This window comes from Bufo gargarizans, chromosome 3 (assembly GCF_014858855.1).
Source record: "Bufo gargarizans isolate SCDJY-AF-19 chromosome 3, ASM1485885v1, whole genome shotgun sequence".
NCBI classification, from domain to species: Eukaryota; Metazoa; Chordata; class Amphibia; order Anura; family Bufonidae; genus Bufo; species Bufo gargarizans.
This window is the reverse complement of record NC_058082.1, coordinates 476,013,956-476,031,071: the sequence shown is the minus strand read 5'-3', so window position 1 is coordinate 476,031,071 and position 17,116 is coordinate 476,013,956. Positions and strand designations below refer to the sequence as shown.

Below are 17,116 nucleotides of genomic sequence, written 5' to 3'. Positions count from 1 at the left end.
AGCATGAGCCCCCTTACCCTCAGAGGCGGCTCATGCACTAGAAGTCTAGGGAGATCTCAGGGTTGCATTAGGAGGTGACCTGCTCCCTGTTCCTTGCTATCCGGCGTTGCAGCCACTGTAATTGCATGGTGGGGGGTTTTCCCCACTCCCCGCCATGGCACTGCCATAGCCCTGAAAAGAAGAGAAGACACCGTGCATGAGCAACCACCGCTGCAGCATCACTGTGGTGGACGTAACCCCTAACAATGAGCAGTAAACAATGAAAAAGGGGAACTAAGCATATAGAGAGCATCTGTCACTATTTTATGCTGCCCTCAGTGAGATCAGCATAAAGTTGATGACAGGTTCCCTTTAACCCAGTTTTTTACATGGAAGCCCAGGCTGGTTGGAGTGCTGTATGCTGGCTATCTATATGAAGTGCAGTCAATCTACTGTGCCATGTGTCATTTCTTTGTTCAGGGGTAGGGGGACTAGGGGCCCGCCTTGCTCATGGGGATTCACCTGCTCCCCAGTGCCGGAATCAATGGTGGCTTGGACCACGAGAGCATGCATAGTCCTGCACTTTCTTCCATAGTGTGCAAGCACGGCCACCGCTGTTTGATTGCCGGGTTGTCATAACCATGGAAACTAGCAGTATATAATGTGATGGAAAAATGAATCAAGCCAGCAAAGGAGGCAATATGGCCAATCACTATACATTAGTAAGTGCCTCGTATTAACTTTGTCTATATGATAAATACAATTTGCTGAAGTGACACAATCCCTTTAAGGATTATTTCACATGAGTGATATGGAATGAGTCAGGGTCTGTTCAGGGAAAGCACTCATGCACACAAACGTATTTTTTGTCTGTGTTTCATTTTTTTTGTGACCTGTATGTGGAACCATTCACTTCAATGGGGCCACAAAAAAAACCCGAAATGACGTGTGCATTCGTGTCTGTGTGTCCGCATGTCTGTTCAGCCAAAAAATAGAACATGTGCTATTATTGTCCAAATTATGGACAAGGATAGGACTGCTCTATTATGGGCCAGATGTTCCATTCCGTGTTCATGAGCCCAAAGACTGATGGTTTTGCCTGCAAGTTTAACCAGTTTTGTCTGTGCGTGAGGAAAAACTCAATGGGGGTCATTTTTAAAACAGAAATAAATCTAATTTAGGGATATTTCTGGCACAGATTGCGGTGCAAAGGTCCTTCGCAACGCAATCTGCGACTTTTTACCTTTCGTGCCAGGTCTAAAAAATTGGGTGTGGCATAGGTAGGGGAGGGCTGTCTCATTTATCATTTTCTACGCCTGTTTTAGACATAGGAAATGGTCTAAATGTAAGATGGCTAGGAAGCTGAAGAGCGGTTTTATAGAGGCCGGTGCCTCTACATAAGTCCGGCAGATACACCGCCAGGTACAGGGCTTACTAAGACTGGCATCTAAAACACCAGTCTTAATAAATGTGCCCTAATATCTTCTTGCAACCATCAGTGAAAAACACATTGTTTCCTGATGTTTTCAGTTTTTCACTGAAGCCCCATTCACTTTTATGGAGCCAGGACTGAGTGAAAAACGTACAATATAGAACATGCTGAGATTTCTCCTGAACGCTGAGATGATGTGTGAACGGACCAATGAAAATAACAAAAAAATAATCTCGAAAATACTAGTACATAAAAAGTTGTACTAAAGGGCACAGCATCCGTAGTGTGTGAAGCATAGATAGAAAGGAATGCAGCCTGGTAGATTTGTCTGTGTGTTACAGGTGTTAAACTGAAAACTGTCACCGGTGACTTGCTCCACATACATCAGAGAGATGATGATGAAAGCCACAATTTCTGGTGGCTTTTGAATTTTGTGTCCTTTGTGTCATAAATGTAATCAAAGGCTAAACAAAAATTATATCTTACAAAACTGGAGCACTTGTACGACTGCTCTGTGACAGACGTTATTATGTTTTAATGTAGAACTTCCTTAAAGGGATTTTACTGTTTGCATCAACATCCTTGGAAACAATCATTTATGAAGTTTGCTGTAATTTTGTCATGTATTTTTTTTACCTTTCATGCTCCTATCTCCCGTTCTGGGCTGTAGTCACATGACCATGTCCATGCAGCGCTATCTTATTTCCTGTGATGTTATGTCCATGGGTGGGGCAGTGATAGGGGAGTGTCTACTGCAACTAGCTGGGTGGGAGGAGCTATAAACAAGCTGGGCCTCGTCAGGGGTGGTGATAGGGGAGGGTCTATGTAGCTTGCTGGGTGGGAGGAGCTATAAACTAGCTTGATGTTGTTAGGGGCGGTGCTGGAGCTGTGGCAGTGGAGGAAGGAGAAGTGTATCATGGGTTTGGTTGGATACAGCAACAGGAAGTGCTGCATACAGGATGGAAACAAGCCAGTATGATTTGTCTACGTGGTAATAATGGATCAGGAGAGTTGAAATTGAAAAAGAAAAAGGATGGGAAAGAAGTACATGAAGTAACCGGCTACATGAGCAGATCTGTTAAAAAACATAGTAATCCTGGAAGACCCCTTTAATTCACACTGTGGTGCAGTTTCTGAAAAATCTCTCAATGTATATGGCCACAAACCCAAAGCCAAACATATGCCAAAAAAGTATGACCAATATATGTCTTCGTTCCCTGCCTCATTGAGAGCCTCATCAGAAATCTAGCCATTGTAAGACCAATAGTATGGAGAGATCCTTACTCCTCTGCTCCCTGATGCTCTGTTCCAGCTCTCTAGCTCCCTTCGCTGGTTTCCAGTACCCAAGTCTGTTGACGTCCAGAAAGACAGGGTTACATGTGCCACTCCAGCATGTCATGCTGGGTCATGTGCTGCTTCGGGGGACGTCACCACTGAGGCCAATCATTTGGTGCAATTGAGGGGCAAATGTAAAAATAAACCTGGACAACCTGGCATGAGAACTTTTCCCAACCAAACTTATAGTGTCACCTGTAATGTGGAGGAGGAATAGTAGTCCAACCAGAGTCTGAGTGGTTCATCAGGATCATCCAGTGGGTCCAGCAATTGGCAAAATATTTGACATCAAATGATCCAGTAGAAGACAAACCTATTCTAAGCTGATGTAAAGAGAACCTGTCACCTCTCCTGACAAGTCTTTTTTTAGTAACTACTTGCATTCCCCATGTAATAAGTACATTATTCTTATGACTTTATGTTGTGCCGTTCCTTTAATATTACTACTAGAAATTTACTAAGGAATTGCAAGCAGTTTGTAGTAAAGGTCCAAGTGGGTATATCCCTGCTCTGACACTGGCAGCACTGATTGGTTAGTCAGATTGTGCAGGGACAAACCCCAAACTGGTTACACCCATCTGGACCTTCATTGTAGAGTTCTAGGAATTCATTCTACTTCTACTAGGAATAAAAGAAGAATGTCACAACCTAGAATCATAGGAAGATTTTTACTTTCTGTGAGGGGTCACATAACTGGGAACATTACTGGGGGCACAGCTGGGCATAATTTCATGAGGGGGCACATAACTGTGCATATTACTGGGGGCACAGCTGGGCATAATTTCATGAGGGGGCACATAACTGTGCATATTACTGGGGGCACAGCTGGGCATAATTTTGTGAGGGGGTACATAACTGGGGATATTACTGGGGGCACACCTGGGCATAGTTCTGCGAGGGGGCACAAAACTGGGCATATTACTGGTGGCACAAATGGGCATAATTCCATGAGGGGGCACATAACTGGGCATAACTGTGAGGGGGCACATCTGGGCATATTACTGTGAAGAGGGACATATCTGGGCTTTGCTACTGTGAGGGGGCACATATCTGGGCATAACTAATGTGAGAGGGCACATATCTGGGCATACCTACTGTAAGAGGGCACATATCTGGGCTTTGCTACTGTGAGGGGGCACATATCTGGGCATAACTAATGTGAGAGGGCACATATCTGGGCATATTTTGTGAAGGAGGTACAATTTGGGCATACATACTGTGCGGTGGAATAAAGGGGGAATAACTACTATGTGGGGGCATTTAGGGGACTGGTTGGGATTAGGTGTATAGTTATGTTTTGGGCGGAGTTAGAGGCATGGCCTAGTGCGGGAAAAATTTGCCGCAGGGCACTTCGCGCGCCGCACTATTTATCCCTCTTCATTCATTTTGAAAGTTGGGAGGTATGAATTCATGATAATTCTATTTTAGCCTGGAGCCTTAATTTGTACAATAAAATGTCTAAATGTAAATGTCTATATTATCCTGAGCCTGCTATACTGTGCAATACTAAAGCCTCCAATTTAACCACTTCCCGACCGCCCATTGACTATAAATGTCCTGGGGCGGTCGGTTTATCTCTTAATGGAAATGGAAGCTGCACGCTAATAGTGCAGCTGCCGAGCGAGGGGGCCCACTGTTAATGACAGCAGGGCACCCCAGAGAGAAGGCAGAGACCTTTCCTGTATGTCTCTGCCTTCTAGATTGCTCTATACACAGCGCTTAACGAGTTAACACGCTATGCGGCTTCCTGTCCCAGCCTGGTGGTCATGTGACCACCGGTGCCTGGGGAGTGCAGTTGTTCCTGTGAAATTTCCCTACCCGTGAAATTTCCTTACCCTCGTCACTTACTGTTGTGACGCGACCGCACCAGACATTACGTTCCCAACTTTGGAAAGAGGTGTGCTGCGCCGCACAGGCGCACAACGACGGGGTAGGGAAATTTCACACCAGAGTTGGGGAGAAGGGACCACCTAATGCGCTTGCGCCTTACCTCTCAGCTGGACACCGTCCGACACTGCGCATGCGCCGGGAGCCTCAGCAGCAATTAGAGGGTAGGGAAAAATTACGGGCCAGTGGCTAACTACTCAGGTCGGGATACACCACACGTGCGCACCAGCGGACAGGGAGATCTCTTATACCAAGCATCCACCCGATCACCATGCCTGCACAGTGTGGGGGTAGGGAGATCTGATGGCCATTTGTTCTGTTAAATCTCCCTACCACTCACTGCGCACGTGCAGTGTCTGATCAGCTGGAGCCAGCTGAGAGGTAAGGCGCAAGTGCATTAGGTGGCCCCTTCTCCCCAACTCTGGTGTGAAATTTCCCTACCCCGTCGTTGTGCGCCTGCGCGGCAACAGTTCCCAAATAAGACAGCTCACGACCTTTTCAATGTCTGCATGGGAAAGGAGCAATCCCCATATGATGCTGAATAATCCCAGCAGACGACCTTGCTCTTTATAATGTATTTTATTAAACGGTTCAGAGAACGCATTTCAGCATGTCAGCCTTCCTCAACTGCACAGTACATACTGACACTTTCTCACATTATATAGACCTAAATAACAATTACATCATTATGACATCATCAATCAATTAGTAACAGACAACGCTAGTGAATAATAAGAAACCCCTGATGTACTAATTCGTGTCTTTCCAGGCTAGCTGCATGGCATTGCACTCTGCAAAAAATAACAAATGAAAAAAATCGAGTTAAAAACACGACCTCATAATCCCTATTAAGCCTCTTTGGATATAACCAATATAATCCAAAAGGCCTCCCTGCGTAACAATAATCTTTTCAAATCACCTCCCCTCCTTGGTTGACATACCTGTTCTATGACCTGATATTTCAATTGTGCAACAGAATGATTGTGGTTATGAAAATGAGAGGGAATGGGTAACAGCAAGTTTTGTTTCCGTATTGTGGATTTGTGTTTGGATATGCGGTCTTTCACCATTTGCATTGTCTCTCCCACATACAATAACCCGCACGGGCACTTAATAAGATAAATGACTTTTTTTTTTTTGTCTCAATCTTATAGGCCTTCCCAGTGCGTGGATAATAAAAATATTGTCCTTTTTGTACATTACTACATTGCATGCAGTGGAGACAAGGAAATGTACCTCCCTTTTGACTGACCAAAGTTCTCTGGATCTGTATTTTATTACTGGTTCCAATATCAGAATGAACCAAATGATCCCTCAAATTGGGGCTACGTTTATTGCATATAAGGGGTGGATTTTTAAACTCCTCTACCATTGGATAGGAATTTACCCAGAATATGCCAATGCTTGCACACAATATTATCGAAAAGTAGGTTATATGGGTGATATTTGTGTACAAATGGTATCCGTGCGCCTGTCTGCTTGTCCCTGGTTGTGATTATACTCTCACTAGCACTCCGCGCTTCCCCGAGTACCCCCTCTGGATAACCACTGTCCCGGAACCTGGAAGACATCCATTCTCAGGGTTTGTGTCTTCAGGGGTAGACACTATCCTTTTAACCCTTAAAAACTGGGACTTGGGGGTTGCCTTTTTTAGGGAAAGTGGATGTGCACTCTGGTAGTGTAATACGCTATTCCTATCTGTTTCCTTGCGAAACAGATCTGTGGCCAGACGCGGCACGGCACACCTCCTTCCAAAACTGGGAACGTCATGTCTAGTGCGGCCGCATCACAACAGGAAGTGACGAGGGTAAGGAAATTTCACGGGTAGGGAAATTTCACGGAACACAGGAGCTGTCAGGTCTTCCATAGACCACAATCAGCCCTGCACTGAGTCTGTACAGCACAGTATAGTATTATGCTTTACAGGCTATCTGGGGGGTTCATTTCCACTGTAACTGGGGCTACTATGTCAGCACCAGTTACAGGAGAAATCGATACTTAAAAAATAAATAAAGTTAAATGTACCCCAGAGGTCTTGTATGACCTTATGGGGGACACAAAGTGTATAAACAATAATAAAAAAAAAGTTTCACATTTAAAAAAAAGAAAATTTCCCCCCAAATCCGTTATTTTAAAAAATGTTAAAAATAGAATAATAATAAAAAAAAAACATATTTGGTATCGCCGCGTCTGTAACAATTGGCTCTACAAAAATATTACATGATCTACCCCATCAAGTTAATAGTGTAAAAAAAAACTAATACAAATTATGCCAAAACAGCTTTTTTTTAGTTACCTCACCTCACAAAAAACATTACATCAATCAATCAAAAAGTTGTATGTACCCCAAAATGGTAGCAATAATACCGTCACCTCGTCCTTCAAAAAATAAGCCCTAAATGAAAAAAAATATGGCTCTAAGAAAATGGCAACACAAAAACATGATTTTTTTCTAAAAAGGTTTTTATTGTGTAAAGCATAAGAATAAAAAAATAAATTGACATATTTAGTATTGTTCTGTCCGCAATGACCAGATCTATAAAAATATCACATGATCTACCCCATCAAGTAAACAGTATAAAAAAAATGAAAAATGACACCAAACAGTTTTTTTGTGACTTCACCTCACAAAAAAATGAGATAAAAAGCAACCAGAAAACCAAATGTACCCCAAAATGGTGCCAATAAAAACTACAGCTTGTCCCGCACAAAATAAACCCTCATGCAGCTCATTCAACAAATAATTAAAAAAGTTATCACTCTTAAAAACCCTGACAGAAAAATCCATGTTAGAAAATCCAGATGCTGCTCCTTTCCTTCTGAGCCCGGCTGGCGTATCCCCAAATAACAGTTTACGACCACAGTTGGGTTGTTACTGTATTCAGGAGAAAGTGGGTAGCAAATTGTGGGGTGATATTTTCCTGTTATCTTTTGGGAAAAAGAAAGTTTGGGCCTAAAGCACCATTTTCTTGTAAAATAAAAATAATACATTTTTCATTTTCACACCCAAGTATAAAAAATTGCTTGCTATACCCCATAAAAATTCCTTGGGTGGTGTAGTTTACAAAATGTGGTTACTTTTTGGGGGGTTTGACTGTGGGGAACCCTTGGTTCTCTTCAAATGCAACATGGTGCCCAAAGACCATTCCAGCAAAATCTGCCCTCCAAAAACCATGTGGCGCTCCTTGCCTTCTGTGCCCTGTCGTGTGCCCAAAAAGCGGTATGCGACCACAGATGGGGTGTTTCTGCAAACTGCATAATCAGGGTAATAAATATTGAGGTTTGTTTTGTTGTTAACCCTTGCTGTGTTCCAGGAAAAAAATTATTAAAATGGAAAATCTGCAAAAAAAAAGTTTAATTTATAAATTTCACCTCTATTTTGCTTTAATTCTAATGGAATACCTAAAGGGTTAACAACATTTCTAAAACCAGTTTTGAATAGTTTGAGGGGTGCCAAAATAGGGTCATTTATTGGTTAGTTATATTATGTAAGCCCCACAAAGTGACTTCTGAACTGAACTGGTCCTTAAAAAAGTTGACTTTGGAAATTTTCCTAAAAATTTCCAAAATTGCTTCTAAAATTCTAAACCTTCTAACGTCCTAAAAGAATAAACTACATTACCAAAATGATGCCAACATAAAGTAGACATTTGGAAAATGTTAATTAATGAATAGTTTATGAGGCATCACTATTAGAGATGAGCGAATTTCAGGTTACAATGGACCACAACGCAATTCTATGACAAAATGCATAACGGAAAGCCTTTAGAGGCATTTCGTTATTCATTCCGTCATAATAGACGTCTATGGGCTGCAAAATGGATCCTTCCTGTTTCCGTTATGCAGGAGAGTAGTGTTGAGCGAACTTGTGTTTTAAGTTCGGCGTCTAAAGTTTGGGTTCGGGTTATCGAAGTATCCCGTTATGGATTCTAAATTCCGTTATGGTTCGTGGTAGCGGAATCTATAACAGGATACTTCGATAACCCGAACTTTAGACGCGAAACATAAAACACAAGTTCGCTCAACACTACAGGAGAGGACCCCCCTGCATAACGGAACGGATCCGTTTTGCAGCCCACAGACTTCTATTATGACGGAATGAATAACGGAATGGTTTTAAAGGCTTTCCGTTATGCATTCTGTCATAGAATTGCGTTATGGTCCGTGTAACGGAATCCATAACGCAATTCACCTTTTACCAGTAAATGAAGCGTGAACGAATTTCTAAATATGAAATTCGCTCATCTCTAATCACTTTCTGTCGTAAAAGCAGAGAGATTCAAATTTAGAAAATTTTCGTTAACTTTGGGATTTTTTTTATGAATAAAGGTAAAACATATTGACTCAAATTTACCATTAACATGAAGTAAAATGTGCCACGAGAAAACAATCTCTGAATAGCTTGGATAAGTAAAAGCGTTCCAAAGTTATTACCACAGAAAGTGACACATGTCAGATTTGCAAAATTAGGCCTGGTCAGGAAGGGGGTAAATGTCCCAGTCTGGAAGTGGTTAAAGGGGTTCTGCAGTTTGTATAAACTGATGATCTATCCTCTCGATAGATCATCAGCATCTGATCGGCGGGGGTCCGACACCCGGGAACCCTGTCGATCAGCTGTTTGAGAAGACCGCGAGGCTCCAGGAGCACCGCAGCCTTCTCACTGTTTACCGCAGGCCCAGTGACGTCACGACTAGTATCAACTGGCCTGGGCGGGGCTAAGCTCTGTTCACTTGAATGGAGTTTAGCCCCGCCCAGGACAGTTGATACTAGTCGTGAAGTCACTGGGCCTGTAGTAAACAGTGAGAAGGCCGAGGCCTTCTCAAACAGCTGATCGGCAGGGGTTCCGGGTGTCGGACCCCCGCTGATCAGATGCTGATGAGCTATCCAGAGGATAGATCATCAGTTTAAACAAACTGCAGAACCTCTTTAAGCAACATCGAACTATTCCCTGAAAGAGGATGTTCACATGGCAAAATAGGCAGCATATTCTGGCATGTAAGACTCTCATATTACGCACTGAAATACACTTCTGAAGTTCTTGAAAACTGCTTCCCATTTTTTTAAAAGCAAATTACATGCCATAGTTTACACATAGTACATATTTTTATCCTGCTGTTGTCAAAAGATGGTTCAAGAAGTGGCACGCCACTAGTTTGAAACATTTTGCACTACCGCAGAATAGGGTACTTGTAAAAAGTTCTTGATTTGAAGTTACTTAACCTGTTCATGCTGTCTGTATGTGGCACTGTTTAGTTAAAGGGATTCTGTCACCACATTTTACCCCCTACAGTAAAACATAGCTACTTGTAGGTCTCCCTGAGCTGTATTAAATGATGCCCTTATTAACTAATAGTCTTGATTTATTTATTTATAAAAATCGATTTTAGTGATATGCTAATGCGCCGATGCATGCGCACTTCGCTCGACGATGCCATTACCTGTAGTCCGCATGGGCGCAGATTACAGTGTGTAGCGTGCACACACAGGATTTCAAACAGGCTCAGGGATTACGTCAGCGTGCCGTCTCATGAATATATTATATTAGAGGCGGTGCTGGACTCAGGAAGGCGGCGCTGGGCACCGGACCGAGGGGTGCGGCTGGGCACCAAGTTACGAAAGGACATCCCCTTGGCCACTTTATGTAAGGCATTAGCATATCACTAAAATCAATTTCATAAAGAAATAAATCAAGACTATTAGTTAATAAGGGCATCATTTAATACAGCTCAGGGAGACCTACAAGTAGCTATGTTTTACTGTAGGGGTAAAATGTGGTGACAGAATCCCTTTAACTATGCCCTGACTCAGCAGAGGGAATTAGCTTTCCACTCATAGCAAGGAGCTTTTCAGTCAGTGATGCATCAGTCAAGTTTCAGTTTTAGCTCTCTCTCTGAAAAGTTCAGCACCAGGAGAAACATAATTCCTGCTGAGAAAGCTGGAGAAGACATTCATAGACTGTCCAGAATCAGGCGTGAGTGCTAGCAAGGTATTCAGTGTTTATGGCTGTAGGCTTTGCTGATTGTGAAAGGATTAACAGTTAACTGAACCTTTCACACTTATATAACCATTTGGCCGACTGTTTGACGATCTGCAGTTGGAGATTACAGAGTTGATTGTGAGACTTTTTTCTTATGGATGGTTTGTAGTCTCTGGCACCTAACACACTTTCTTTCTATGTCTGTGGATGGTTTGTAGTCTGGGTCCACTTACCACATTTTTCAGAGCTGTGCATACCTGTGATCATCTTGGGAAGGTTGCAAAGTGTTTAGAAGGAGATCAGGGAATACTACTCCTATTATCATCGCTATTGCTGTTTGCCTAGTTAGCTTTTGCGAGGGGACCGCATGGTGACTTGCCTTGAACTATGGCTTGATGCTTTTGATTGTACTACAACTCCCATTAAAGAGATATTTATTTTCTACCATCGGCCTGGTTACTGACTCCTTCACCCTGTATCTGTGGCCACAGCACCTACACCTCCTGCCTTGCACTTGTACCAAACCACAACACCAAGGGCACCCCAACTACCATCAGGCAGGAGCCCGAACATCAGGGTGTGCCCCAAGGGATGAAAGAGTGTGCCCTCTTATCACATCCCTGGCCCTAGGGGGCTTAGTTGTGATGATTGCCATTCTAATTAAATGTTACAGCCAGAGCCAGTACTGCTACCATTCTTCGCTCCTCCAGGGTTGCAGTAATTGTACACAGCATTTAATGTGGTGTGAAAATATCCTTAGTACAATATCCTTATAACAAAATCTACATGAAATCCACTTTCCATCTACCTCCCATTGTTTTACTAGGGGAAAAAAAGCATTGTGGGAGAAAAGCAGCATGTGCATTCCTGGTGCAGATTCCACATTGGAATTCCAATTGAAATCACATGGAATTTTAATGCAGTTTCGCACCTAAATTTTCTCCGTGCAAAATACACCCATCCTTATTCTTTTACAGACTTGTCAGCAGTTCAAGGGGCGGAAACAGAAAACCACAACAGGTGAACTGAATGGAGTTTCTTTCCTGCTTACAAATGAGAACGGCACTTTGAAGGAGCAGGTTTATTCTAATCTTGCAACAAGCGGTATGTATGGTTTATATTATATGAAGCATTGTTATTGGGCAGATTTTTGTAAATATCATGTTCATCTAATTTCCCTGCACAGTTTACAACATTAAATGTGAAGTCTGTTTGCCCTGTGGGACATGGACACTATGGGGGAAATTTGTCAAAGACCGTCATTTTATGCTGGTCTTTGACATCCCCTTTGTTGATGTGGGCAAAATCATTTGCCTGGGTGAAAACAGGGACATGTCCAGGTTAAGCTCTGAATCCACCCACACTCTACCGCCGCCATGCCACCTTTTTGGAAAGTTCTAAAGGCAGCATCGAAATGTCACTTGCATCTAGATTTGGGTTTGTGACTTTTTAAACCATAACACTGGCATAGTTGCCCCTATCTCTCTAAAACAGACAAATACTGTACAACTTACAGTATCTAAAGAGATTTTAACACTAAATGTATCATCCGGGATAGATGATACATGTTAGATTAGTGGGTACATCTGCTGAAACCCCTGTCAATGGCTAAAACAGGTAACATCCATTCCTTCTACTATGGATGGTTTTAGTATGGTGAAGTTAAATGGAGTGATGCCTGAGCATGCAGTTGGACTGTTTTTTACAAAACAAAGGCAGATAGAGTTCTAGTGATAGACATTTATGTATGCAAAAAAATAGAAGTTACAGTTATTCTACCCAATTCACATACATTTCCAAATTTAAATTGACACTAACTTTTAAAAAAAACTAAATCAATAGTATAAATTAATATAATAAACTTTGTAATACACCTTAACAGAGGAAAATGTTTCTTTCTTCCTCTAGCAACTCGTACCACCTCCTTTTCCCTTTCCATAGCCTTTGAGTGCCAAGTGTAATCAGATTCTTCAGTGAGATGACAGTATTAGCATGGAATTAGCTGAAAATTCTGAGTAAAAAGCCTGATGAATGGAGAAAGAGGCATTTTTTTCTGTTAACATATATTACAAAGTTTATTGATTGATGCAAAGTATGTTTAAAGGGTAGTGGCCATTTTAATGCCATTTAATGCAGTAAAAATGTTGCACAAATAACAGTACTAACATGTGGCACTACTTGTGTGTTTAATATTTTGGATCATATTGAGTTACTGTATGTATTGTAGATTTAATTGATTTTAGTACATATCTCATGCAGTGTTTGACTTTTTGGAGGAGAAAAAGAACAAGAACAAAGACAGCAACAATAACAACAACAACGCTAAATATGGACCATTACTCACTGAAGGTGAATAATGTTAGGGATAAAACTCGGAATAGGTAAAAATAGTGTATAGTTCAATATTCTTGATGGTTAAGGATAATAAAGTAGTTTACAAAGGAGATACATTAGGGTAGGAACATATTCATATTAATGAATGTCACTTATAGTTTTTTTTTTAAAAGGGGTTTTAGAGAGAAAAACCCAAAGGCTAAAATAATAAACTTCTTATTATTCGTATATGAAAAGGTATAGTATCAGCGCAGGAATCAAAGACATGGGGCAGAGTCAAATAATCAATACCTGTTCAGTCGGATGTCGATATCTTTAGTATAGAGTTCAGTCCTCACGGCACTAAACAGTGCGAGATGGATAGCAAATTTTCCTGCTCAACTTCAAAAATTCCCTGACAAAGAAGTCCGGTGACTTCGAAACGCGTAGGTTTGGTCTTTTGGTCCTTGGAAGGATCCGTATTACAGCTGTGACGTCACACGCTACTCCTCCGGATTCCGTCACCACCACGCTCCTTCGTGCGCGCGCCAGCTACCGGCCAAAGCGACGTGCGCGATTTTTGAAGTTGAGCAGGAAAATTTGCTATCCATCTCGCACTGTTTAGTGCCATGAGGACTGAACCCTATACTAAAGATATCGACATCCGACTGAACAGGTATTGATTATTTGATTCTGCCCCATGTCTTTGATTCCTGCGCTGATACTATACCTTTTCATTTGATATACATATATTCCTCAAGGATCGAGGCAACCGATTCTTTTAGTATCCAGCAGCGAGAGAAAAGATTTATGTGATAGCGCAGATACAATTACTTACTTCTAGATTTCTTATTATTCGTTTCTCCAGAGTTCTTCATAGCTTGGTTGTCTGCCATGTCTGCTTACACTCCCAACGTGACATGTCATCCCTTTGAGCTGTACATACAGTTGAGGTGCTGGGTCCAAATAGTGGGAGCAATAATGGAACAGTGATAAATTCTGAAGGTGAATAGGGCTCACTGCAAACCTTTTCAGACAGTTCTATTTGATTAACACAATACACAACCCTCCCTGTTCCCTATTAGAACATTGCAGTGTCATAGAATTGGGTGTCTATGCTTTAATGAATGAGCTAGAACATAGAGCATGTCTACGAGGGTATCTCCTGCTTTTGGCAGAATCAGTCATAGGTTAGAGAAGCAAGTTTCCTTTTAAAAAGGGTTCTACATGAGAATTTAAAGGTATTATCCATTAAATGATAATGATAACCTATCCTGAGTATAGGTTATCATTATCACATGGGCAGGAGTCTGAGTCCCGACACCATTGACAATCATCTGCTTTAGGGAGCCACCATGCTTACTGAAGCTCTGGTGAGCGCTGTGGACCCCAGCAGTTTTTTTTCAAGCACAGCGCTGTACATAGTATAGAGGCTGTGCTTGGTATTGCAGCTCAGGACCATTCACTTCAATGGGACTAAGCTGCAATTAGGCCATTTGACTGATGTATGTTGACGTCACATGGTCTAAGGAGAGGCTGCGGTGCTGGCCTATTCTAACAGCTGATCAGCTGGGGTACCGGAAGTCAGACACAGCTGATCAGATATTGATGACCAATCCAGAGTATCGGTCATGAATATTATTTCCAGGACAACCCTTTAAGCCAATTACTTCTCCTGCAATGCTTGGATAAGGGTTTCCAAGGACAGTACTAGGAGATCTCCCCTATTATGTGTGCCCTTTTTGTTATTGGAAGCAGTCAACAAGCCTGTTGATAGACACTTCACTTTCAACTTATATTGGAATAGTCACATTGTCTTCCACTAAATTACCGTACAGTGTCAACTAAACTTTCCAGAAGACAAATGAATCACGACTGCACTAAACTAAGTGAAGTGTAAACAAAACAAGTCAATCCATACTACTCTATAGATGAATAGTGACTTCTCATATTATAGGGGCCCTGTCACCCTGAAAATGCAGCACAATCTGCAGGCAGCATGTTATAGAGCAGGAGGAGCTGAGCAGATTGATGTATAGTTTTATGGGAAAAATTTAGTAAAACATGTAATTTATTATTTAAATCTCTGCTCTTTCTGTACTTAGGCGTCATGTGGGTGGTCCTATGCACTGATTATCAGTTATCCCTATATGCTTAGTCACTGAGTAGGACCGCCCACATGACTCCTAACTAAATTGATAAATGACTAATTTTACTGAATCTTTCGTGCAGATTGCGGAGCATTTTCTGTTGACAGGTTCCCTTTCAATTCCCACTAACAATTCTGAATACTTACTTTATTTTAGGTGTATTTTTTACTGACAAATTACTGGAATCAAAGAATGGCAATAAAGAAGGCACAAACAGTAATAACAATAATAATGTATATGACATTGATGAAGAAGGTGGTAGGTATTTTTCTGAATGACCTGTTTATTTACTATGATTCATATCACTTTTTATATACCACTGTAGATATTCTGATTTATTTGCTTACACACGTGGACAAAATTGTTGTTCCCTTCCATTAAAGAAATAATAACTTAAATAACTTGAAACTGAGAAAAGTAAAAATAAATAAAAATTTAAAATCAGCTAATGAAAATCAGACAATGCTTTTGAATTCTGGTTAGACAGAATTATTTTTAAAAGCACACTAATTAAACTGGCCTGGAGAAAAATAATGATTACCCTAGACAAGATGGTATGTTGTGATATACAGTACAGACCAAAAGTTTGGACACACCTTCTTATTCAAAGAGTTTTCTTTATTTTCATGACTATGAAAATTGTAGATTCACACTGAAAGCATCAAAACTATGAATTAACACATGTGGAATTATATACATAACAAAAACGTGTGAAACAACTGAAAATATGTCATATTCTAGGTTCTTCAAAGTAGCCACCTTTTGCTTTGATTACTGCTTTGCACACTCTTGGCATTCTCTTGATGAGCTTCAAGAGGTAGTCACCTGAAATGGTCTTCCAACAGTCTTGAAGGAGTTCCCAGAGATGCTTAGCACTTGTTGGCCCTTTTGCCTTCACTCTGCGGTCCAGCTCACTCCAAACCATCTCTATTGGGTTCAGGTCCGGTGACTGTGGAGGCCAGGTCATCTGGCGCAGCACCCCATCACTCTCCTTCATGGTCAAATAGCCCTTACACAGCCTGGAGGTGTGTTTGGGGTCATTGTCCTGTTGAAAAATAAATGATGGTCCAACTAAACGCAAACCGGATGGAATAGCATGCCGCTGCAAGATGCTGTGGTAGCCATGCTGGTTCAGTATGCCTTCAATTTTGAATAAATCCCCAACAGTGTCACCAGCAAAGCACCCCCACACCATCACACCTCCTCCTCCATGCTTCACGGTGGGAACCAGGCATGTAGAGTCCATCCGTTCACCTTTTCTGCGTCGGACAAAGACACGGTGGTTGGAACCAAAGATCTCAAATTTGGACTCATCCGACCAAAGCACAGATTTCCACTGGTCTAATGTCCATTCCTTGTGTTCTTTAGCCCAAACAAGTCTCTTCTGCTTGTTGACTGTCCTTAGCAGTGGTTTCCTAGCAGATATTCTACCATGAAGGCCTGATTCACACAGTCTCCTCTTAACAGTTGTTCTAGAGATGTGTCTGCTGCTAGAACTCTGTGTGGCATTGACCTGGTCTCTAATCTGAGCTGCTGTTAACCTGCGATTTCTGAGGCTGGTGACTCAGATGAACTTATCCTCCGCAGCAGAGGTGACTTTTGGTCTTCCTTGACTGGGGCGGTCCACACGTGAGCCAGTTTCTTTGTAGCGCTTGATGGTTATTGTGACTGCACTTGGGGACACTTTCAAAGTTTTCCCAATTTTTCGGACTGACTGACGTTCATTTCTTAAAGTAATGATGGCCACTCGTTTTTCTTTACTTAGCTGCTTTTTTCTTGCCATAATACAAATTCTAACAGTCTATTCAGTAGGACTATCAGCTGTGTATCCACCTGACTTCTCCACAACGCAACTGATGGTCCCAACCCCATTTATAAGGCAAGAAATCCCACTTATTAAACCTGACAGGGCACACCTGTGAAGTGAAAACCATTTCAGGTGACTACCTCTTGAAGCTCAACAAGAGAATGCCAAGAGTGTGCAAAGCAGTAATCAAAGCAAAAGGTGGCTACTTTGAAGAACCTAGAATATGACATATTTTC

General features: G+C 41.7%; 1 protein-coding gene across 1 annotated transcript in view; it reads left to right on the top strand.

The window, feature by feature from the left end:
• The window catches only part of ITGAE (integrin subunit alpha E), a 150,534-nt gene that overhangs the window by 14,867 nt on the left and 118,551 nt on the right, over positions 1-17,116 (top strand). The window contains exons 5-7 of the mRNA XM_044283743.1: positions 11,588-11,714; positions 12,870-12,959; positions 15,230-15,331. Of these exons, the coding sequence (XP_044139678.1) occupies positions 11,588-11,714; positions 12,870-12,959; positions 15,230-15,331 (319 nt within the window). The remainder of the gene's footprint in view (positions 1-11,587; positions 11,715-12,869; positions 12,960-15,229; positions 15,332-17,116) is intronic.